This window comes from Metopolophium dirhodum, chromosome 7 (assembly GCF_019925205.1).
Source record: "Metopolophium dirhodum isolate CAU chromosome 7, ASM1992520v1, whole genome shotgun sequence".
Lineage (NCBI taxonomy): Eukaryota > Metazoa > Arthropoda > Insecta > Hemiptera > Aphididae > Metopolophium > Metopolophium dirhodum.
Genome location: NC_083566.1, coordinates 9,543,646 through 9,570,094, shown reverse-complemented (window position 1 = coordinate 9,570,094; position 26,449 = coordinate 9,543,646). Strand labels below are relative to the sequence as shown.

The following is a 26,449-nucleotide window of genomic DNA, read 5'->3' as shown; positions in this document are numbered from 1 at the left end:
ACCGTGACTTGTCCGAAGAAAAATGCTGCCCATGGCCGAGGAATCAAACTCGGGTCGACTGCGTCGCAGCCGACGCCTTAGTCCGCTCGGCCACTCCGTTAACCAAATATAACCTATAGTATTTTTCATTTATTATAACTTATGGGTTCCAAAAAAAAATCTTACCTATAAGATTATATGATTTAATTACTAATAATTAATTTTTATAGATAAATGAATTTGTTTTTTTTCCTAGATACGAGACGTTAATAATTCTTTAAGTAACTATTTGAATAATATAATAAGGCTTGTTACATAAGCAGATAATTTGGAATACTGGAAATTTATTAATAGTATATGGAATGTCAATGTAATATACATAAATATTAGTGTGAGAAAGCTAAAATCACTTCAGAATGGTTACATTCATATTAATTCACTTATGTTCACTTAAGTATATAGTATATTATATTGTTGTAACATTTAGGTACTGTTAATATTTTATAATTGTTTAGTAATTCTCAACAGTTGATATTAGTTTTGTACTTAAAATAAATAATAATATATAGCAACAGAAAGTATAATATAATGCTATGAAGTGTATTTATCTATAATTTCAATAATTTTTATAGTTGCATTCATATGTTTTTGAGCAGCATACAAAGTAATATGTTGTTACATTAACTTAATTACAAATTAACAAATAAAATATTAAAATATAATATTCATTTGGTTCAATTACATAAAATGTAAAGTATAAATTATATTAATTTTATTTATTTACTAAAATTGGTTTCTACTAATTACAAATAGTTACTCCTAATTTTTTCCTTATATCTTCAACCAAAATTGCATTCTCAATACTTAGCGACCATGGAACTATACTGCTCTCATTTATACCTGGAATAACATACATAAAATTCACTTAAGCAATTTAGTTAGGACTTTGAACTATTTATATTATAAATTATAATATATTTTATTGACATTTCTATGAACATTGTTATGATTTATGCAAAACAGCAAAATTAATATTTTTTAAAATTATATTACCTTTCAGAAGACAATTTCTAACTTCTTGAATCTCGTAAATTAGTTGCACGCTATTACCATATCTTGTTGCTTTTTTTGTTTCAGGCACGTCTATATTAATGTCTGTTCCATTTATGGAAATTTTAGTCGCTGACCAGAATGGATCGTATAACTAACAAAATCATTTTACTATAACATAGTTTTATCATAGGTCATTTTTAATTTAATTTTACTTTAATATTTCCTGTAGTGCCAAATACAGTAGCCTCATTGGGTAGGTTAACTTTGAAATGGCTTAAAAATGTAGAAATTCTACCATTGCTATACTTTAAAATTATACTTGCATCCTTATCAAACCCAAGTTCTGTTAACTGTCCACAAGTGCCATAGATTTGTGGCTTTTCAGGGCCAAACAGGAATTGGCTCATGTAAACTGAGAATACAGCCAATTCTAATATTGATCCACCACTATTTCGTCTATCAAATTTTTCAAATAATTATTAATGAACATTTATTTGAACTAACTATAAGATAGGTACTGAGTTGTTCATTACTGTTGAATTAGTGATTCAGACATTGGTGTACCAAATGAAGAAATTATTTGCAATGGTTCACCAATAGTACCTTTGTTGATTTCTTCTCCTAAAATAGTGAAAGCTGGAGTGAAAAACATCCACATGGCTTCCATAAGAAACAAATTTTTAGACCTCGCAAGCTGAAAAAGTAAAAAAAAAAATTTGTTTTCTTATCAACTGAATATTGAAATAGGTAAACTTACATTTAGCTATTAAACCAGAAATGTTAAAAAAAAAAAAAGTATGAGATATAATTACTTCAACGAGCTGTTGGACTTGGTTAGCATTTTGACAGAATGGTTCTTCGCATAAAACATTCTTCCCGTGTTCCAACATTAAGCGGCTGACAGAGTAATGGTGTTCATTAAGGGTGCCCACATAAACAACGTCTGTTACAAAATAAATTACACATCACATAATAATTATTAATTATTAATAAATATCATATAGGTATTGACTATTATGATAGTTATATATATATATATATATATCCAATAAATTTAAAAATTAAATCATCTTACCTACTTCGGTGTCGTTTGCCATGAGGGAATAAGAATCATAAGCATTGGGAATGTCAAACTGTTGGGCGAATTCTCGAGACCTCACCTTGTCTTTGGACGCCACTGCTGTGATCAAGTGTTCTGTCCGTGGCAATGTACCCATGGCCACAGCAAAATCATGTGATATATTGCTGGTTCCTATTATTCCCCATCTGGTCGCCATCTCTACAGGATGATGTACCTTGGTACAACTGAAATATTCGCGTCTGTCGCGTGCACCAAACTGGCCTATAATAATATACTTAAATTTTAACCTGCTTGCACGAGTAATAGAAATCTGTCAACAGTGGATCACCAAAATATGATGCACAAACAAGTGACAACCTGTTAACTGTGCACATATACAAAATGAATCACTACATCAGTTGTACGACAGTACCTCGTACATATAGCTATTAATTATTGTTATTATTATTATTATTATTATGATTATGTATACTGTATAGGTTAAAAATATTAATACACTCACAGGCACGGGTCACAGAAGATTATCAATGTTAATACTGTCAATTATAGAAATATAGAGTTATATAACTTAAGTTATAATTATAAAAAGCAACATATTTGTTATTAACTAATCTGATTACACAATTATGTATGATTATGTAATCTTAATCGCTTCTAACGTAAGTACCTCCACATCACTGAGCAATCTGCAATGCAATTCGACATTTTAAAATCTAAGCGGTCCATCTGATACAATATAGGTACATAATTAATTGATTATTAGGTACCATACACTGATGTGTTTTTCTTCAGGATCAGTAAAATGCTTCCATCTTTGACTTTAAGGGTGGTTTCTGATGCAAATTGAATCTAGTTAGTAGTTAGTAATTTAAGGTTGAGACTTGAGGATGAAAAGTAAGAAACATATTTTTCTTGACATGATATTACTTTCAATAGTATATTCACAGGCAAGGGCGAGAAGTGAGCTATTTCAGTCGCAGGCGTGTTCAGGGTATACACGCTCATCACTTTTTGGGATTTCCATTTTACCATCCGGCACTATTGGGATTCCCACTTTACCACCTGTTGGACAGAAAAAGGACGCTTTCCAGCGCTTCAACCGCTATCAAAAACCGAACTTTCGGTGCAGGCGTGAGAAAATAGTATATATTGTGTGGCAAGGGCGGGAAGTGAGCTATACGTGTGCGGCGAGGGCCGCATTTCGCCCAGGACTGAAATTGCCATCCCGCACGAGCCACACATACTATTTTTTGTATTATATAACGCCTCTGCATTCATATCGATCACGGCAAAGGTAATGCAGGGATCTATGCAACAACTAGACTATAATTCTACGACAACAATATTTCATGAAAGAAACGATTTGGTTTTGTTTATTTTAAGCATGGAGGTTATAATATAATTATAAGATGTAATCAAAAGTTTATGTTTTGTAAGGACCGTGGTATGGATTTCAGTGTCTGTTTGTGCAGGGTATACGCGCGTGAAATGTGCGCGCAGCAATTTTAGGGATTTCCACTTTACCGCCCGCTGGACGGAAAAAGGACGCTTTCCAGAGCTTCAACAGCTATCGAAAACCAAACTTTCGGTGCAGGCGTGACAAAATAGTATATTGTGTGGCAAGGAAGTGAGCTACTTCAGTCGCGGGCGAGGGCCGCATTTCGCCCAAGACTAAAATTGCCTTCCCGCACGAGCCACACATACTATTTTTTGTCACGCCTCTGCGTTCATTGATCGCGCCATCACGGTAAAGGTAATTCAGACTAGGATCTATGCACCAACCAGACTATTCTACGAAAACAATATTTCATGAAAGAAACGATTTGGTTTTATTTATTTCAAGCGTCATGCATGGATGTTATAATATGAATATATAAGATGTAACCAGAAGTTTATGTTTTGTAAGGACCGTGGTATAGATTTCAGTATAAATAATAATTATTATATTAAAATAAAATAAGAATAAAAAAATGTAATCAAGATAAAGGTAATGCATTATGCGGGGATCTATGCAACAAACGAACCCGGCTACTCCAGGTACTATTTGCACAGTACTGATTATATCATATTATGGAGTATTTTGTGTATGATGCATTCGATATTTCGATTATACACGAATCGGGAACATGAAATTATGTGAGTTTTCCTTACGTTGACTTTTAATTTCTCCGTTTAATTGTAATTATTCTACCTTGATTACATGAACTTTCTACGCAACGCCAATATATTTTGTCATTTTTTTTTCTATCTTCAGAATGTAAATAGTCACTATATACACAAATAAATCTTTATTTTTATAACTTTTTACAAATTCCAATGAAAATAATATCAAATATGTTTTTTTTTACTGCACATTGTATTAACTTTTCTCAGCTCGAAAGGAATACAATTGATAATCTTATATATATATCCAAATTTCAATATTAAAATACTATATCGAAGTTCAATAGCAATTAAGATAGCACATTGACGACGAACCGACCCGAAAAAGTTAGTTGTTAATAATTATATTTTAGGAAAATACTAGCCAATTCACAAACTTATTGTAAAACTAGTTGTGGACCTCAGGCATTGCATAACTAGTAATATATATAAGCCCCCGCGGGTTTGACTGAATTAACATGTTTCCTTCTCCAAAATTTAATGCCAGAACCGCCACTGGTACAATCCACTAGTAATTGTATGACACTTTCACTTATTTATGTATTTTATTCTATTTAATAATTTTGTTTGTTATTTGAAATAGACTGCAGTCTCAGACTTCGAATACAACATACATTTATAATTAATTTAGTTTTTTGCTTTTTAAAACGAATTTACCTATGGAAACACCTTCTGAATTCTGACAGTAATTTTGAATCTAACAGCCAGTCTAAATAACAACCAATTTATATTGAAGTTTATTTTTATATTAAAATCAAAACTCAAAAGTATAAGAAAATATAAAATTGTAAAATATGTAATATCTATCATGTAGGTTATACCTAGGCTACGCTAACAATTGTCGTAAATACCGATGATGAGTATTTCGCGCAAACATAATGTGTTGTCCGGCGTATTGTATAGGCAAAATAGGTACATTACTATTATCTGCAGTGTTCAATATTGTCCGATAATAATTATGGGGGGGGGGGGGGGGGGGGGAAACCAATACATTTTTTGTACACCAGACTTCCGAATATGTTTAATTCAGGGCATGAACCGTTTATGAAAAAATCGGTTACCGGATCCGGTAGGACCCGAAAAAATTTTCGTAAGTGGTTACCGGTTTTAGGGGTTTTTAGAATTAGTGGTAATTGATTAACGGTTACCAAAACGATCCCTAAAAATGTGATTACTGGTTATCGGTTTGGAAGCGGTTTTAATTCTTCAAGATTACCAGTAACCACTTCGGAAAACAGGGTTTTTCGGAAAATTTTAGTTTTACTTTAATTTACACAAAACAAATATCCACTTTATAAAACGATTTAAGGCCAAGCTAAATTAAAAAATCAATATGCTTCTAAACATTTGGTTTTTTTTTTTTCATTTGCTTATAAAAAATGATTGGATAGTGCTATTGAAAAAAGCGTGAAAATGTTTGAAAAAAAAACACGAAAAATGAATTTCACTAAATTTACGATTATACAAGATTTTATGTGGTTTTTTTAATGAATTTGTAATTTTGTACACATACAAGTTAATTTAAAAAAAAACATCCAGAAAGTAGTATTGATAAGTTAAAAACGCGGTGTTTTTTTATAACTTCAGATAGGTACCATTGATTTAGTGCTTAGTAAAAAAAACAAAATTTATTAAGTTATTTTGTTAGTTAATATTAATTAATAAGTATTTCTTAAATTTTTTTTATCATTTTATTCGAAACATTATTTTTAAATATTGGGGTTAATAAAACTATTTTTATTTATTTATTATTTTATATAAATTAGAATTTGTTAATAAATGAAGTAACAAATAAATGGTTACCAAGTAACAAACCGTTATCTATCATAAATTTGAATTAAATTTACTGCATTTAGTAGAAACAAATAAATGTTTTTTAAAGATAATGTGAAAATATCCATCATCCATCGGTTAGGACGATTATAGGTTATAATATTACAAATAATCTATGGCAAATGACAATCGTTTGAGACGAACAGCGAATTCAATACGTACTAACATATTTCGTTCCATTCTGGTTATTAAGCTTGGTACCTATTTTTACAAATGTCATTAATCTCAATACTTCCAGACTGAACTTTTGGATCGGAGATATGAAGACGTGCGGATTTTCCTTGTCGGAGATGCACAGCTCTGACACTAGACAATATTATACACTCGAAGGGAACGCGTTTCGCTGGAAGAATAAATAATTACGTAAGTTTTGTCCTACTCTTTTGACGTGGTAGACCTAATGTAAATATTTATTGTCAGACAAACTTATATACCCGCCAGACGTAGAAGAGTTTTAAAAAATCCAGTTGTTATAGGTGTACAAAAATTAGGATATTATGAGAATACTTTAAATTATAATACTCCACCTACAGCTAATTCAGTGTTATAGTGGAATAATTTTTAAAATTTAAAATCAATGATTACTGATTAGGCAATGCTTTTATAAGCAGGAAGGTAGGTATTTATGGCCTACCTATTAAAATAAGAAAATACATAATGATTAATGTGATTTAATATGATTTGTAAGTAGGTACATAGCAGTTTATACCTACCACTCGGTGACGAATATTTTTGTCTTATATGTTCTTCGTAATTCCGTCTAGGGCCACCGGCAGGAGAATGCATTATATAGAATGTATATAAACTTGAGGTCTAGTATATATGGTTAAAATTGGCATGCGACCAAGGGGGCTTGTTCTGGAAAATTTAAATGATTTAATAAAGTTCATCTAATTATTTGAATTAAACTAATTTATAAGCGATTGTTGTGAAAATAAATTTTTAATTTATTTCATTCAACACGCTCATCTTAGTTTTCTAGTACCTCTAGATTTCTCACGAAATTCATACCGAACATCTCAGAGCTTTCATATTCAAAACCATAAACATATGCATTTTTATCTTATTTCAATCTTTTTCATCGTATTCACTTTTCCAGAACAACCCCCCTGAAATAGAAAACCAGAATATATTACAGATCACAAAGTTTTCTGTAAAGAACATACGATATTTTATCAATAGACCATATTATACAGAATGTAACAGAAAGATCTGTCAAAAAAAAAAAAAAAATTATGCTACTTAAACGTATCACAAAAATTGTTAATATTATGTGATATTAGTAAATAATTTAAGAAATATACTCATGTCAGCAAATTCCCAAAAATAATATTTTTAAAAAAGTTATTACGTTCCAAAATAATTTAATAAACAAATTAAAGATATTTAAAAAAATTCTAAAAAATAAACTACTTGACTTATATAAATGTTTTTACCATCAAAATTGTTATTATAATCAGATTCACAAATTGGCTATTTTGAATTTATCTAAAAAAATTTAAATCAAATTTTAAATTTTTTATTTTCACTAATAAAAAATAAAAATAATTTTTTGCATATTATACGTGTAGCGCAATTGACAATAAATTATATATAAAAAAAAAACTTTAAAATTTTGTATATAGCAAAAGTTATGGCATTTGTCAGATCTTGGTGGGACATCCTGTATATACTGGGGATAAGTTCTATGGATTTATCATATTATAATATATTTATGTCATCTATGGCAATCGCCAATTATCCGACATTCGGCGGAGACGATTCACTATTCTTATAATTGCAGTGAACAAAAAAATAAAATAAGCCAACAATTCACGGACAGTTCGTTAAGCAGTATAATATTATAATATAACACGAACTTCCACATTTTGTAACGTTTAGGTTATTTTCATAAAATATTTCCATACTTTCCAATTTCAATTCGGAGGATGATGTAGGCGGATGAATATAGCTGTTTCTTGGGCGGCAGCGTGTGCTGCAGTACAGCTAGGTTTTACTGGAAGAGTCGATGTTTACGCGTAAGTTTGTTCTCATATTATTTTGGGGCTTAAATTTAATTTTAGATTCTGAGCGAAACGATGAATGTATTGATTTTACAATGATGTGTGTTTTTTTTTGTGTCTGTCATCACCTTTTAGGACAGTAAAAGTGCTTGGATTTTCTTCAACAGTAACTTTTCTGATAGGAAAGTGAATATAGTTGGTACTTTGGGGGTCAAAAGTAAAAATTTCACTGTAGTTTTCAAAAGCGACGTGAAAAACAAAAGAAAAATTAAGGAAAAAACGGGAATTTTTACGCAAAATCTGTTTTCAAGAAAATCGATTTTGGTTTTTGGTGTAACTTTAAAACAAATGACCGTAGGGACATGAAATTTTGACTGAATGTTTATATTATCATTTTATATACACCATAACATTTTCAAAATATTTTGACTTATTTTAAGCTATTTACGGACATTTTCAATCTTTAATTTTTTTAGTTTTTTTTTCTATAAATATCAATAAAATTTTATCTGTTGAGTAAAAAAGCTGGACAATTTAATATAAGGCTCCTAAGTTATTGTTTCAAAGTCAGATGAAAAAAATTAAAAATCCTTAGTCACAGTTTTTATTTATAAGCATTTAAAGTTCAAATTTTGAAAAAATACGGAAAAATCACGAAAATTAGCAAATTATTTTGAGTTGAGAATTCATAAAAATTTTTCTTTTTAAATCAAAGATTTAAAAATGTAATATAAGATTACTCATGAGTTTGTCTACCTTTATCAAAAAAAAAAATGTCTACAAGAAACTTAAATTACATTTTTATGAGCGTCTGAAATTTATATTTTTACATTTGATATTCACTCGATATCTCATGTAAAGATTTTCTTATTTTATTGTAATTAAAAAACGAATGACTGTAGATACTTGAAAATTTCACTGAATGTTTATATTAGCGTTTTCTATACACCATAACATTTTGACTCTTTTTGAGCTTTTTACGGACATTGTCAGTTTTCAATTTTTTTAGTTTTTTTTTTCTATAAATATCCATAAAATTTTATTTGTTGGGTAGAAAAGCGTGAAAATTTAATGCAAGGCTCCTGATATATTGTTATAATAGCAGTTGAAAAATATTGATAATATATAGGCACAATTTTTTTTATAAGTATTTAAAGTTCAAATTCTGAAACAATTTATCAAATTTAAAATGTAATAATTATTTTGTAGTTAAAAATTTATAAAATGTTCAACTTTTGTAGCTAAGGATTAAAAATTTAAACCAAGGTTCGACGTAAATAGGTTATATATAAATTACTTTATTCACAATAATATCATCAAATATACTTGGTAATATCATAGGCTGACGGACCGTTTTCGCTCAGAATCGTTTTTCTTATACAATGATATTATATCATTGAATTCAAATTGAACACCATCCATTACAGTGACCCACTTGTAACATACTGTACAGCAGAGCGACATCCACTTACCCACATTTTTAGACTTGAATTAAATATTTACTGTCACGAAAAATCTGTTACCTCTGTAACGTAGAAGTATACGTTTACTACGTACCAAAGGCGCAATGTATATAATAGTAATAAATTATTCGCCAGTTCCAACAATCCAAACGCTGTCTTGGTTTTACCACGACCGGTTTATTACGCGTACCTTATTTGCCTATACTATTCGCCGGGTAACACTTTAGGTTTGCGCGAAGTATTTATAACAATATAATGTTAATATTCTTTATATTTTATATACATTATACACCCAATTTATTAATATTTACACCCATTTTAGACTTTAGCGTAGTTTGTACCCTAGATAAAGGTATTCAATATTTTACAATTATATATTTTAGTATTTTACCATAATTATTATTTTAGATTATAATATTATATGACGGTATAGGTATGCTTAAATATTTAATGCCATAATCATTTATTACTGGTAAATTTTTTTTCCAAACCTGATGTTTAATTTAAGCATTGAGGGTATGTCACTTAACATACGTAACTTTTATTTTTCCACTTAATATCCATATCATTGGCACCTACGTATACTGTTGCACACCTAAAATACAAAAGTTTTCTTTTTATTATTGTTAATTGGTCAGGGGATGTATTGCTTGAAACTTTTCAATTATTTGTATTGTAACTATACTGGTATAACACTATTCTAAATATCAATAAAGCCGTGATAAAAATTAGAAAATTGGTCAGGTATGATATTTTTTGTAAGTAATTCTTTTGAGTAAGGGATTCGCTCAATAATATTTAAATATTTTCACCTATAATCAAGTACGATGACTTGTAGGTAACTAGAGACTGAGTGAATGGGAAGTGTGTGATATGGCGAAGATAAGGAAAGAGGTCAACAGGATTTCAGAATGTTTGGCGTATGAAAGGGAAAGACGAAAAAGAAATGTAAGGTTAGGTTAGTGAAGTGTGTAGCAGATATGAGAATGTTAAGTTGGGTGTGTAAGGGACAAAGGAAGATATAATAGGAAATTTATTAATTAAAGGTGGTGTAGGAGTGGTACATATTATAGTGAAGACAAGAGAGAATATGTTGAGGTGGTTCGGTCACTGTATGATAAGAGATAGTGAGAGTGGTTGTATAAGTTAATTTAGGGGTAAAATAAGGGGCGAGAAGACTGAAGAAGAGATGGATAGACAGAATACCGATCATATTATGGAGGTGTGGAATGAAAGAGGCTGAACCTGTATATAGCTGTGAGAGACGGGGAAAGAAAAAGTGTAAAGGTAGAATAGTTATGTTAACAATGCCGAATACGTAGGAAAGGATCTTGAACTGCAAAGGCCACTTGACTCTTTGGCTGAAACTACCGTTATCAGTTGATATAGGTTTACAACCTTGACTTATAGGATAGAATAAAAAGATCTGTTGCTGGTTGGGATGTCAGCGCACTATTTGCTTTCCATCTTTGACCCACGCGTAGCATACCAAATGTACGATTAAGAAAACACTAAAATGATTGTGCGTGAGAGAGAGAAATAAATGGTGCGCTTAAAATCTGACATCCTCTTAAGTGTTATCAAGTTGAAGAAGCAGTTGATTGTTGACAATTTGACATTTAACATTAACTGTGGTAGGTATTTTACTAGTAGAAGGAGGGCTGTGAATTTAATGCAATGTAAAAGTGTTAAATATTTACCTGTATGTATGCACTAAAAACAGGCAAATATATGCACTGAAATATTCAAAAATATGCACTTAAAATTCAAAAAAATACTGAATAAAAACGTTGTTATTAAAATTTTTTTTAATTAATAAATAATAATTCAAATTGGTTTACAAACAAAAATCTTTATTTACACACTTGGTAGGTAGGTACCTATTTATTTTTTTAACGGATGAACCGAAAATATAAACCGGGGTACAGTGAGACGCATATTGGTAACGGTGTTGTAATAATAGGGATCTCCCAAAAAAAATACGTACCAATAGTTCAAACAAATCATAAAAGCCAACTGTAATAAATATTAATTTATGAAAAAGTATATTAAAAAGCATTATTATTATAAATGAAACAAAACTACGAATTATAGACCGTAACATAAAATAGGTATTTCTATATTTTTAGCTCCATAATTTCTGTTAAAATATTAGGAAAATGTATTAAGTACCGTAAAAGTGCTAAATTTGAGCTATTACTTATAATATTATATATTTATATTCATAACAAATTATCATAGAAGGTTAGGTACTATTATTCCACATACCTATTATAGTTTAATTTAACTACAACATTCTAGTAGAGTCTGAAAATATTTGGTTCCAGGACTCTGAAAATACAAACTTTAAATACTTAACTACGGGTCTGAAATTTAGTTTGTATAGAACTAAATAATCCAAAACATATATTGTTTGAAAATATAAAAATAAAGTGTCTTGTATTGTAGTAGGAAGGTAACTATCAAAAAAAAAAAAACTAAAAAAATCATACTTAACATCTATGTATAATATACGTATATTGTAATAAATCTTCAAATGTTTATCATAGTACATTATAAAAAATTAACCTAAGTTCAATATAATACATTATAACAGGTGTTCAAATGTACATTTCACACCACTTATTTTGTTTATTTCACACAGTCTCTCTTCAATTTCAAATTTTTCTTCAAATTATCCCAAATTATCTACAAAATATAAATGTTTAGTAAATTGGAAGACTTGATTAAGTATTTAATCATTTATCTAAAAGAGATGTGCCGGGTCGCCACATTACTATATCGAGGGGCTGTTTGCGCCGATCCGATCCTACGAAGATGGCGGTTGTCGGCAACGACTCGCGATTGTGCTGGGGAAAAGAGCGGGAAGGGTTACCCAAAAAATATATAATTGCAAATAATAAATGCCTGTATGTAATTTGCGGTGCGCGGGACAGCAAAAAATAAACAATATATTATATTAAGACAATCAGCGGTAATAGTACCGAAACAAAAGGGCACCCCAACAAATAACATAATAATACAATTAAGTGTGACAATACAAAATATATGTTGGACCTGGTCCGCTGTCGTTGGCGATGGCCGGTGTGTTCCTAAACGCCTACGGCGGCACGGCTGGTCGACGGCGGCACGGCAATGTCAACGGTACAACAAACGGCAAATTCGGCGACAGCCACACCACGAGGTTTTTCGCGTCACGCAACCGTTAGCCGCGGCACACAATCGGCGGCACGGCTGGTCAGCGGCGGCACGCAGTGGCCAGCGATAAAGAACAAAACGGTGTTCGGCCGGGCCGATAAAAATACGACAACGCGTTGTCCGCACACGCGGTTACTGCCGGTACCAAGCACACGGCGGCGGCGGCGGACGCAACTATGCGTCGGGCTCGACCGTTGGACAGAGACAAAAAGAAACACGGCTGGCGGCACAGCCTACGGCGGCGAACGGCCGAGGAGGGGGTAAGCCACCTCGTGAGCTTCGGCATCCGAAGCGCAGCTTTGAGGGCGTATGCCGAAACTATGGTTGCGCGAAAACGCGTCCGTGTTTGAACATACTCCCCCCCGTGAGGCTCAGCCTTACATGCAGTGACGTAGAGCCGGACGCACGACGTAGCAGGGGATGAAGGTCCGAAGTAGATAGATGTATGAAATCGATAACTGCTGGTCACATATGCGCCTTACCTGTGGTGTACATTATTTTTTTTTAACGATAGAAAACAAAATATTCGAAAAAATCAATACGTAATGGTACGAATAATGATTGATGAGTGATGACCAAATAGTAATACATAATATAAATCAGTGTAAGAACACATGTTAACAATAAACACATGTGAAACATGATAATACAAAGCAGCAATGCTGCAGGGTGGTGCTAATCAGTATAAATACGCCAACATTTTAACACCTAATAATAATACATGAACAAGTGCATAGCAATACACTAATAGATTATAATTGAAAAAACAAACCAATGAACATAATATGGTTCATGTAATAAATAATTGTATGAATACAAAACAAATACATAGTAATAACTATTAATACCAGGTACAGAACAATAATACAAAAAATTATATAGTGAGGGCTCCCCCGGTCCCAACAACCAGCGAGTCGTGATGTATACAAAGTTTAAAAACGTGCAACACGCCAAAATAATTAACAGGTGGGTTGGGTCTATGAGCTAGATGCGTCGTTTTAGGGAGCACAGTGCTTACATGTAACACAAAAGGACGCAACAACATTTATCAATTTAAGTTATTGGTGGGTGATAAAGCCACCGTGGACATAATAAATTATGCCACTCATTCCTTTCCGGCGGACAATTATTTGCCGCACTGCATACCTTGGTATCGGGCCTATCCCGGGTCCCGCAGACGTGGAACGAAACGAAGAACTAACATACAATGAGGCGGGACACAACAACCATTGCAATTGACGACCAAGGTGCCGCGAGACACACGAGACCGACGCTACGTACAATCGGTTTTTAACAAGGTGCAGATATAAATCCTGCGACTAAAAACATATTTTTTGATTGATTTGTGAGGGCCAATTACCCAAAACACGATCATTTTCACGCTTATCCACGGGTGTAATGACGACGGCGACCGCGCGTATCGAAGACGGCGGCGCACAGGTATACCGACACATAATATACCGACATCGGCGGGCACGCAAAACGATGACGGTCCTTATTTCGCAAAAACATTGATAATAACATTAATAACAGAGACAAAAAGAAACACGGCTGGCAGCACAGCCTACGGTGGCGAACGACCGGGGGTAAGCCACCTCGTGAGCTTCGGCATCCGAAGCGCAGCTTTGAGGGCGTATGCCGAAACTACGGTTGCGCGAATACGCGTCTGTGTTTGAACAGGGGCCATGGTACAAGTGCCGTCCATAAATATCATAACATATATTATATTAGAAATACAAACTTAATATTTCACTAACAGTAAATATTATAAAACAATATTACGAAATGTACTATACTCATATTATATTATGATTGTAATAGTTATACAAACTCTTGAATTAAGAGTTATATGAGGATTTAATTAATTTCCTAAAAGGAAATGCCTCAATGTTGCCTCAGTAGGTCGAGGGACCGTAGTTAAAGTGACGTCCACCAATAAAGTTCCAGAAAAAAAAAAAAAACGATTAATTCAAATATATAGAAGGTACTTCATATACTATCATAAACTTTTATCAAAGTATGATTGTGTTAGTCACGGTCTTGTGTAAATGATATTGTCTTATGTTTTCCCAATCTAATTATACAAAATACTTAAAATTAATGAAATCACAAATATTAATACAATAGAGAGACTGTGCATTGATTTACAAATTTGTCTTAAATTTACCTTTTGTATAGAGAATATGAAGGTGGGCTGGGCTCCATCATAGATAATAAAGATATGGATAGGACAAAATGGTCTTATCAGCGGTCTTCGAGGGGAACAATTGAGGCCAAATAAAGTATACCTATATCGAGTATCGAGTATCGACTATCAATATAAAGGAGCCTCAATTGACTTCCCCTCCGGGAACGCGGCCTCAAATGTATTTAACATAGGCGTGGCCTATCCACATTTTTATTATCTATGGGCTCCATCCATAGCATGGATTAAGGTGTCAACAATCAAAGGATCAACTTGATAATCAAACACTTAAGTTCAGCAACCTGCAACTCAGGATCTCTTTATTCAAAGTGTCCTAATAAGTCATAAGAAGGTTAGTTAGGTAAACCTATGGTTAGTTGAAGCTATGGTGATGATAGACGAATATCATCACTGGTCGTGGGCTTTGGGATAATATTTTCCTACTAACTATCAAGGTATTCGATATTGTAAACATAACAATGAAAAAAAATATTTAAATATTATTAATTTGGTCAGATTAGGTTAGGTTAGGATAGGACAGGAAATTAGATGTTAACTAATTATCATAGTTTTTAACACGGTCTTAATGACTGTCAGCTAGAGTTGTACCAGTATAGTTATTAAAAACAGCCAACATTAATTAATGATGTTTTTACCACAACAAATTATAAAATATAACAAAATATTATTTTATTAGGATTTTATAAGGTTTTCAATACCTGTGAGTTTTTGTAAATAGAAAATGTATGAAATCAATAGTTTTAATTTAAAATATTGTTTTGTGTTTTAATATCCTATTGTCAAAGAATTCTCAAGGTTTCCTCCCCACATTTCTTTACATTGTACTAAGTCTAATTTTTTTCCGCACATATTTACAAAGACTAAAGCAGATATCTGACTATGTTTTTATTTGCATTTAGACTTTATAGTTTGTAATTTAATATTGACTGTAGACCCAGCCAAACACAATATTATTTTAAATTAAACATTATTTTATGTCCTTCATAAATTACAATCACATAGTAGAGTCCGTGCAGGAACTTTTTCTCATTTAATTTTTTTGCATCCTTTATAAATTACATTCATTTTTATACATTTTCTAATACTTATATATAAACTGTCTAATGTGTTTTCCTACAGCGTAATTTTTTTCTAAATTTATTTTTATTTTCTAAAATGCATTGGCCTGCGGGCGTCAACACCTTCCTTCAATTTTTTTTTTAGTAATACTGTAACTAGTTGAATTTTTTGTATATACTTTTTGAACATTGACAACCTTATGCCCTCTGAGTAACACATCATTAATTAAATTAATGTTTTGAATAGTTTTTTCTGTTTCAGATTCTGGACATTTTAATTTGTAGTTTGTTATGAGTTTTCACACAATATAATTTATTTAAAATTTTATTTGTTTTCTAAAATGCATTTGCCTGCGGGCGCCAACACTTTCCTTAAATTTTTTTTTTTTTTATGTAATTAATTGAATTTTTTTATTGACTGAATCTTGACAACCTGACGCCCTCTGAATAATCCATCATTAATGAACTAAAAATTACTAAAATATACTTTTTGAACATTGACAACCTGATGCCCTCTAAATAATCCATCATTAATTAAATAAATATTTTGAATAGTTTTTCTGTATAAGATGCCAGGCATTTTAGTTGAAACTATGTCATGTGTTTTCCTACAGTATAATTATTATCTAAATTTTTTTTTGTTTTCTAAAATGCATTTGCCTGCAGGCGCCAACACCTTCCTTCAATTTTTTTTTTTTATGTAACTAGTTGAATTTTTGGTAAAAAATTTGTGAACATTGACAATCTGATGCCCTCTAAATAATCAATCATTAATTAAATAAATATTTTGAATAGTTTTTCTGTTTAAGATGCCAGGAATTTTAGTTGAAACTATGTCATGTGTTTTCCTACAGTATAATTTTTTTCTAATTTTTTTTTTGTTTTCTAAAATGCATTTGCCTGCAGGCGCCAACACCTTCCTTCAATTTTTTTTTTTTATGTAACTAGTTGAATTTTTGGTAAAAAATTTGTGAACATTGACAACCTGAAGCCCAAAAAATAATCCATCATTAATGAAATAAAAATGTTGAATAGTTTTTCTGTTTAAGATGCCAGGCATTTTAGTTGAAACTATGTCATGTGTTTTCCTACAGTATAATTTTTTTCTAAATTTTTTTTTGTTTTCTAAAATGCATTTGCCTGCGGGCGCCAACACCTTCCTTCAATTTTTTTTTTTATGTAACTAGTTGAATTTTTGGTAAAAAGTTTGTGAACATTGACAACCTGATGCCCTCTAAATAATCCATCATTAATTAAATAAATATTTTGAATAGTTTTTCTGTTTAAGATGCCAGGCATTTTAGTTGAAACTATGTCATGTGTTTTCCTACAGTATAATTTTTTTCTAATTTTTTTTTTGTTTTCTAAAATGCATTTGCCTGCGGGCGCCAACACTTTCCTTCAATTTTTTTTTTTAGTAATAATGTAACTAGTTGAATTTTTTGTATATACTTTTTGAACATTGACAACCTTATGCCCTCTGAGTAACACATCATTAATTAAATTAATATTTTGAATAGTTTTTTCTGTTTAAGATTCTGGACATTTTAGTTTGTAGTTTGTTATGTGTTTTCACACAATATAATTTATTTAAAATTTTATTTGTTTTCTAAAATGCATTTGCCTGCGGGCGCCAACACCCTCCTTCAATTTTTTTTTTTTTTATGTAACTAGTTGAATTTTTTCATTGACTTGAATATTGACAACCTGAAGCCCAAAAAATAATCCATCATTAATGAAATAAAAATATTGAATAGTTATGCTGTTTAAGATGCCAGGCATTTTAGTTGAAACTATGACATGTGTTTTCCTACAGTTTAATTTTTTACTCAATTTTTTTTTGTTTTCTAAAATGCATTTGCCTGCGGGCGCCAACACTTTCCTTAAATTTTTTTTTTTTTTATGTAATTAATTGAATTTTTTTATTGACTGAATCTTGACAACCTGACGACGTTCGTGAAGTTGGCCCACCTAAGTACTTCAATTTTTTTTAAAGCTATGCCATTATTTTGCAAGTTATTTGCAAGTATTTGCAAGTCTATTTTTAGAATTTGCAAGTCCAAACTTTCACCGTGAATCCAAAAACTGAAAAGGTGGGCCAACTTCACGTAGCCCACCCATTTTGACCGAGAACTTCAAAATCAGTATCAAACGAAAGCTAATGATTAGCAAGTATCTGAAAGCCCCTTTTTGAAATTTGCAAGTCCATCAGGCGGCCGCTATAAACTTTTGAACTTGTGATGTTGGCCCACCTACTTTGACCTAGAACTTCAAAATCAGCATCAAACGAAAGCTTATGATTAGCAAGAAATTGCAAGTCTGGTTTTAGAATTTGCAAGTCACCCGGGCGGCCAGTAAGAGCTTTCAAAGTTTAGAAGTTGGCCAACCCAAGTTGTCCCAGAACTTCAAAATAGGTATCAAACGAAAGCTTATGACTAGCAAGTATTTGCAAGTCCAGTTTTAGAATTTGCAAGTCACCCGGGCGGCCAGTAAGAGCTTTCAAAGTTTAGAAGTTGGCCCACCCAAGTTGTCCCAGAACTTCAAAATAGGTATCAAACGAAAGCTAATGAATAGCAAGTATTTGCAAGTTCGTTTTTAGAATTTGCAAGTCACTCGGGTGGCCACTAAGAGCTTTCAAAGTTTGGAAGTTGGCCCACCCAAGTTGTCCCAGAACTTCAAAATAAGTATCAAACGAAAGCTAATGATTAGCAAGTATTTGCAAGTCTACTTTTAGAATTTGCAAGTAACTCGGGCGGCCAGTAAGAGCTGTCAAAGTTACGAAGTTAGCCCACCCAAATCGACCTAAAACTTTGAAAATGGTACCGAACAATAGCTTTTCATTTGCAAGTATTTGCAAGTCCAGTTTTAGAATTTGCAAGTCATTAAGGTGGTCGCTAGAAGTGGTTTCTTACTTTTGAAGTTTTACTGTTGCCATTTTTTATTCAAATTAGTTTTTTATTTTTATCGGTATCAATAACACATATTTTATTCGTTTTTTAATTTATGATTGATTATATGTTGATGTGTTGAAAAAAAATGAAAGCACTGTCGAAGTGTTATGGCAGGATGGCACTAATATTTTTTTTTGACCATAAATTTAAGGCTGTGTACGCCTACGGTATAAAGTACTCCTTATAAGTAGTCTCGCTGTTTCTCAAAGACCTGAAACTTCAAAGTGGGTAGATATCAAACGAAAGGTAATTATTATAACAAACATTTGCAACTTTGCAAGTCACTATGGCAGACGCCATTAGCTTTTGAAGCTGGAAATTTTGGGCCAACTGTTTCGATCGAGATTTTTATAATTGTGGTTATCAAATAAAGCTAATAATTTTAAAATATGCTTGTGGCTCGCTTTTACAATTTAGAAGTTACTCAGGGATTCATATCTTATAACCCCTAATTAAGGCTTTCAAAAATATTATTATACCATTCCTTGTACCACGTTTGTATTGATTTGTACGACACTCCTCGCTGTTTTGATTTTTGGAACCAAATCTGCAGTTTTAATCGTTTAGTCTTTAGGTACATTCCGTTATGTCTGTATGTTGTAACTTACAGTGTACCATAGGAGTTTAACCTACAGTGTAGCTTATGCATATTGAACATAACATAGCTTAGGTATATTAATGTATGTTGTATATACAATGGATTCAAAATTTTTTACTATTTATTTAATATTTATTTTTTTATTTAAATTAATATTATATTACATTTTACTTAATATAGATTTTTTTTTAATAAATGTAGATTTATTTTATTCAACTATCCTTTTAGGATTCCGTACGGTAAAGCGGGTCCCTATATTACTAAGGCTCCGCTGTCCGCCCGTCTATCACCAGGCTGTATCTCATGAACCATGGAAGTTAGAAAGTTGAAATTTTCACCGATTATGTATTTCTGTTTCCGCTATTACAACAATTAATACTAAAAATCCTAGAATATAATATAATATAAGCAGTGTTGCCAACATGTTTATAGCTGATGATGGTACGGAACCCTTTGAGCGCAAGTCCGACTCGCATTTGGACGGTTTTTTAATTAGATTTAGATTTTTTTCATTCATTTTAAATTTTTTATTCAAATTAGTTTTTTTATTTTTATCGATATCAATAACACAGTTATTCGTTTACAATTTGAATGTATGATTGTATGTTGATGTGTCTTCAAAAAATTAAAGCACTGTTGAAGTATTAGGGCAGTATGGCACTATGATTGTTCCAGGCTCGATCAGAAATAAATTGAGGCTATGGTGTACGCCTATGGTGTACATTATAATATAAAGTATTCTTTATAAGTAGGTACATTCACTGTTTCTCAAAGAACAAAAAAAATATTGTGGACCAACCTTAAATGCATTCGTTTAGAAGTTTGGAAACAAAAAATAGTGTATATTTTGCATGTACAACAAAATAATTATAAATATATAAACTTGAATAAAAATTACAAAACATAAACGTTATAATTCATGTTAGTTTATAATATCATAAGTCCAAAATGGTAGGACATATGCTGGTTCAAAATTCCCAGCTTCAAAAGCTAATGGCGTCTGCCATAGTGACTTGCAAAGTTGCAAATGTTTGTTATAATAATTACCTTTCGTTTGATACCTACCCACTTTGAAGTTTCAGGTCTTTGAGAAACAGCGAGACTACTTATAAGGAGTACTTTATACCATAGGCGTACACAGCCTTAAATTTATGGTCAAACAATAATAGTGCCATACTGCCATAACACTTCGACAGTGCTTTCATTTTTTCCAACACATCAACATATAATCAATCATAAATTAAAAAACGAATAAAATATGTGTTATTGATACCGATAAAAATAAAAAACTAATTTGAATAAAAAATGGCAACAGTAAAACTTCAAAAGTAAGAAACCACTTCTAGCGACCACCTTAATGACTTGCAAATTCTAAAACTGTACTTGCAAATACTTGCTAGTCATAAGCTTTCGTTTGATACCTATTTTGAAGTTCTGGGACAACTTGGGTGGGCCAACTTCTAAACTTTGAAAGCTCTTACTGGCCGCCCGGGTGACTTGCAAATTCTAAAACCAGACTTGCAAATTCTTGCTAATCATAAGCTTTCGTTTGATGCTGATTTCAAAGTTCTCGGTCAAAATGGGTGGGCTACGTGAAGTTGGCCCACCTTTTCAGTTTTTGGATTCACGGTGAAAGTTTGGACTTGCAAATTCTAAAAATAGACTTGCAAATACTTGCAAATAACTTGCAAAATAATGGCATAGCTTTAAAAAAAATTGAAGTACTTAGGTGGGCCAACTTCACGAACGTAACCTGACGCCCTCTGAATAATCCATCAGTAATGAACTAAAAATTACTAAAATATACTTTTTGAACATTGACAACCTGATGCCCTCTGAAAAATCCATCATAAATTATATAAATATTTTGAATAGTTTTTCTGTTTAAGATGCCAGACATTTTAGTTGAAACTATGTCATGTGTTTTCCTACAGTATAATTATTTTCTCAATTTTTTTTTGTTTTGTAAAATGCATTTGCCTGCGGGAGCCAACACCTTCCTTCAATTTTTTTTTTAGTTATAATGTAACTAGTTGACTTATTTCATTGACTTGAATATTGACAACCTGAAGCCCAAAAAATAATCCATCATTAATGAAAAAAAAATGTTGAATAGTTTTGCTGTTTAAGATGCCAGGCATTTTAGTTGAAAGTATGTCATGTGTTTTCCTACAGTATAATTTTTTACTCAATTTTTTTTTGTTTTCTAAAATGCATTTGCCTGCGGGCGCCAACACCTTCCTTCAATTTTTTTTTTTTTATGTAATTATAGTTAAATTTTTGGTAAAAAATTTGTGAACATTGACAACCTGATGCCCTCTAAATAATCCATCATTAATTAAATAAATATTTTGAATAGTTTTTCTGTTTAAGATGCCAGGCATTTTAGTTGAAACTATGTCATGTGTTTTCCTACAGTATAATTTTTTTCTAAATTTTTTTTTGTTTTCTAAAATGCATTTGCCTGCGGGCGCCAACACCTTCCTTCAATTTTTTTTTTTATGTAACTAGTTGAATTTTTGGTAAAAAATTTGTGAACATTGACAACCTGATGCCCTCTAAATAATCCATCATTAATTAAATAAATATTTTGAATAGTTTTTCTGTTTAAGATGCCAGGCATTTTAGTTGAAACTATGTCATGTGTTTTCCTACAGTATAATTATTATCTAAATTTTTTTTTGTTTTCTAAAATGCATTTGCCTGCAGGCGCCAACACCTTCCTTCAATTTTTTTTTTTTATGTAACTAGTTGAATTTTTGGTAAAAAATTTGTGAACATTGACAACCTGAAGCCCAAAAAATAATCCATCATTAATGAAATAAAAATGTTGAATAGTTTTGCTGTTTAAGATGCCAGGCATTTTAGTTGAAAGTATGTCATGTGTTTTCCTACAGTATAATTTATTACTCAATTTTTTTTTTGTTTTCTAAAATGCATTTGCCTGCGGGCGCCAACACCTTCCTTCAATTTTTTTTTTTTTATGTAACTAGTTGAATTTTTGGTAAAAAATTTGTGAACATTGACAACCTGATGCCCTCTAAATAATCCATCATTAATTAAATAAATATTTTGAATAGTTTTTCTGTTTAAGATGCCAGGAATTTTAGTTGAAACTATGTCATGTGTTTTCCTACAGTATAATTTTTTTCTAATTTTTTTTTTGTTTTCTAAAATGCATTTGCCTGCGGGCGCCAACACCTTCCTTCAATTTTTTTTTTAGTTTTAATGTAACTAGTTGAATTATTTCATTGACTTGAATATTGACAACCTGAAGCCCAAAAAATAATCCATCATTAATGAAATAAAAATGTTGAATAGTTTTGCTGTTTAAGATGCCAGGCATTTTAGTTGAAAGTATGTCATGTGTTTTCCTACAGTATAATTTTTTACTCAATTTTTTTTTGTTTTCTAAAATGCATTTGCCTGCGGGCGCCAACACCTTCCTTCAATTTTTTTTTTTTTATGTAACTATAGTTAAATTTTTGGTAAAAAATTTGTGAACATTGACAACCTGATGCCCTCTAAATAATCCATCATTAATTAAATAAATATTTTGAATAGTTTTTCTGTTTAAGATGCCAGGCATTTTAGTTGAAACTATGTCATGTGTTTTCCTACAGTATAATTATTATCTAAATTTTTTTTTGTTTTCTAAAATGCATTTGCCTGCAGGCGCCAACACCTTCCTTCAATTTTTTTTTTTTATGTAACTAGTTGAATTTTTGGTAAAAAATTTGTGAACATTGACAACCTGATGCCCTCTAAATAATCCATCATTAATTAAATAAATATTTTGAATAGTTTTTCTGTTTAAGATGCTAGGAATTTTAGTTAAAACTATGTCATGTGTTTTCCTACAGTATAATTTTTTTCTAATTTTTTTTTTGTTTTCTAAAATGCATTTGCCTGCAGGCGCCAACACCTTCCTTCAATTTTTTTTTTTTATGTAACTAGTTGAATTTTTGGTAAAAAATTTGTGAACATTGACAACCTGAAGCCCAAAAAATAATCCATCATTAATGAAATAAAAATGTTGAATAGTTTTTCTGTTTAAGATGCCAGGCATTTTAGTTGAAACTATGTCATGTGTTTTCCTACAGTATAATTTTTTTCTAAATTTTTTTTTGTTTTCTAAAATGCATTTGCCTGCGGGCGCCAACACCTTCCTTCAATTTTTTTTTTTATGTAACTAGTTGAATTTTTGGTAAAAAGTTTGTGAACATTGACAACCTGATGCCCTCTAAATAATCCATCATTAATTAAATAAATATTTTGAATAGTTTTTCTGTTTAAGATGCCAGGCATTTTAGTTGAAACTATGTCATGTGTTTTCCTACAGTATAATTTTTTTCTAATTTTTTTTTTGTTTTCTAAAATGCATTTGCCTGCGGGCGCCAACACTTTCCTTCAATTTTTTTTTTAGTAATAATGTAACTAGTTGAATTTTTTGTATATACTTTTTGAACATTGACAACCTTATGCCCTCTGAGTAACACATCATTAATTAAATTAATATTTTGAATAGTTTTTTCTGTTTAAGATTCTGGACATTTTAGTTTGTAGTTTGTTATGTGTTTTCACACAATATAATTTATTTAAAATTTTATTTGTTTTCTAAAATGCATTTGCCTGCGGGCGCCAACACCCTCCTTCAATTTTTTTTTTTTTTATGTAACTAGTTGAATTTTTTCATTGACTTGAATATTGACAACCTGAAGCCCAAAAAATAATCCATCATTAATGAAATAAAAATATTGAATAGTTATGCTGTTTAAGATGCCAGGCATTTTAGTTGAAACTATGACATGTGTTTTCCTACAGTTTAATTTTTTACTCAATTTTTTTTTGTTTTCTAAAATGCATTTGCCTGCGGGCGCCAACACTTTTCTTAAATTTTTTTTTTTTTTATGTAATTAATTGAATTTTTTTATTGACTGAATCTTGACAACCTGACGACGTTCGTGAAGTTGGCCCACCTAAGTACTTCAATTTTTTTTAAAGCTATGCCATTATTTTGCAAGTTATTTGCAAGTATTTGCAAGTCTATTTTTAGAATTTGCAAGTCCAAACTTTCACCGTGAATCCAAAAACTGAAAAGGTGGGCCAACTTCACGTAGCCCACCCATTTTGACCGAGAACTTCAAAATCAGTATCAAACGAAAGCTAATGATTAGCAAGTATCTGAAAGCCCCTTTTTGAAATTTGCAAGTCCATCAGGCGGCCGCTATAAACTTTTGAACTTGTGAAGTTGGCCCACCTACTTTGACCTAGAACTTCAAAATCAGCATCAAACGAAAGCTTATGATTAGCAAGAAATTGCAAGTCTGGTTTTAGAATTTGCAAGTCACCCGGGCGGCCAGTAAGAGCTTTCAAAGTTTAGAAGTTGGCCCACCCAAGTTGTCCCAGAACTTCAAAATAGGTATCAAACGAAAGCTAATGAATAGCAAGTATTTGCAAGTTCGTTTTTAGAATTTGCAAGTCACTCGGGTGGCCACTAAGAGCTTTCAAAGTTTGGAAGTTGGCCCACCCAAGTTGTCCCAGAACTTCAAAATAAGTATCAAACGAAAGCTAATGATTAGCAAGTATTTGCAAGTCTACTTTTAGAATTTGCAAGTAACTCGGGCGGCCAGTAAGAGCTGTCAAAGTTACGAAGTTAGCCCACCCAAATCGACCTAAAACTTTGAAAATGGTACCGAACAATAGCTTTTCATTTGCAAGTATTTGCAAGTCCAGTTTTAGAATTTGCAAGTCATTAAGGTGGTCGCTAGAAGTGGTTTCTTACTTTTGAAGTTTTACTGTTGCCATTTTTTATTCAAATTAGTTTTTTATTTTTATCGGTATCAATAACACATATTTTATTCGTTTTTTAATTTATGATTGATTATATGTTGATGTGTTGAAAAAAAATGAAAGCACTGTCGAAGTGTTATGGCAGGATGGCACTAATATTTTTTTTTGACCATAAATTTAAGGCTGTGTACGCCTACGGTATAAAGTACTCCTTATAAGTAGTCTCGCTGTTTCTCAAAGACCTGAAACTTCAAAGTGGGTAGATATCAAACGAAAGGTAATTATTATAACAAACATTTGCAACTTTGCAAGTCACTATGGCAGACGCCATTAGCTTTTGAAGCTGGAAATTTTGGGCCAACTGTTTCGATCGAGATTTTTATAATTGTGGTTATCAAATAAAGCTAATAATTTTAAAATATGCTTGTGGCTCGCTTTTACAATTTAGAAGTTACTCAGGGATTCATATCTTATAACCCCTAATTAAGGCTTTCAAAAATATTATTATACCATTCCTTGTACCACGTTTGTATTGATTTGTACGACACTCCTCGCTGTTTTGATTTTTGGAACCAAATCTGCAGTTTTAATCGTTTAGTCTTTAGGTACATTCCGTTATGTCTGTATGTTGTAACTTACAGTGTACCATAGGAGTTTAACCTACAGTGTAGCTTATGCATATTGAACATAACATAGCTTAGGTATATTAATGTATGTTGTATATACAATGGATTCAATATTTATTTACTATTTATTTAATATTTATTTTTTTATTTAAATTAATATTATATTACATTTTACTTAATATAGATTTTTTTTTAATAAATGTAGATTTATTTTATTCAACTATCCTTTTAGGATTCCGTACGGTAAAGCGGGTCCCTATATTACTAAGGCTCCGCTGTCCGCCCGTCTATCACCAGGCTGTATCTCATGAACCATGGAAGTTAGAAAGTTGAAATTTTCACCGATTATGTATTTCTGTTTCCGCTATTACAACAATTAATACTAAAAATCCTAGAATATAATATAATATAAGCAGTGTTGCCAACATGTTTATAGCTGATGAT

General features: G+C 31.5%; 1 protein-coding gene across 1 annotated transcript; it reads right to left on the bottom strand.

Moving 5' to 3' along the window:
• Positions 1-558: 558 nt before the first annotated feature.
• Positions 559-2,762, bottom strand: LOC132948643 (trans-1,2-dihydrobenzene-1,2-diol dehydrogenase-like). The gene is made up of 7 exons (XM_061019206.1): positions 2,616-2,762; positions 2,108-2,374; positions 1,845-1,975; positions 1,566-1,726; positions 1,245-1,488; positions 1,033-1,183; positions 559-879 (listed from the first exon to the last, which is right to left on the bottom strand). Exons 2-7 carry the CDS (start codon positions 2,307-2,309, stop codon positions 779-781), a joined length of 990 nt encoding a protein of 329 aa, XP_060875189.1. The 5' UTR covers positions 2,310-2,374; positions 2,616-2,762; the 3' UTR covers positions 559-778.
• Between the last annotated feature and the right edge of the window lie 23,687 nt (positions 2,763-26,449).

Coding starts and splice junctions, on each gene's coding strand:
- LOC132948643 (XM_061019206.1), bottom strand. CDS start 2,309: ATGGCGACCAGATGGGGAATAATAGGAACCAGCAATATATCACATGAT. Junction 1,976..2,107: donor GGCAAACGACACCGAAGTAG/GTAAGATGATTT, acceptor ATTTTGTAACAG/ACGTTGTTTATGTGGGCACC. Junction 1,727..1,844: donor AAGTCCAACAGCTCGTTGAA/GTAATTATATCT, acceptor TTACTTTTTCAG/CTTGCGAGGTCTAAAAATTT.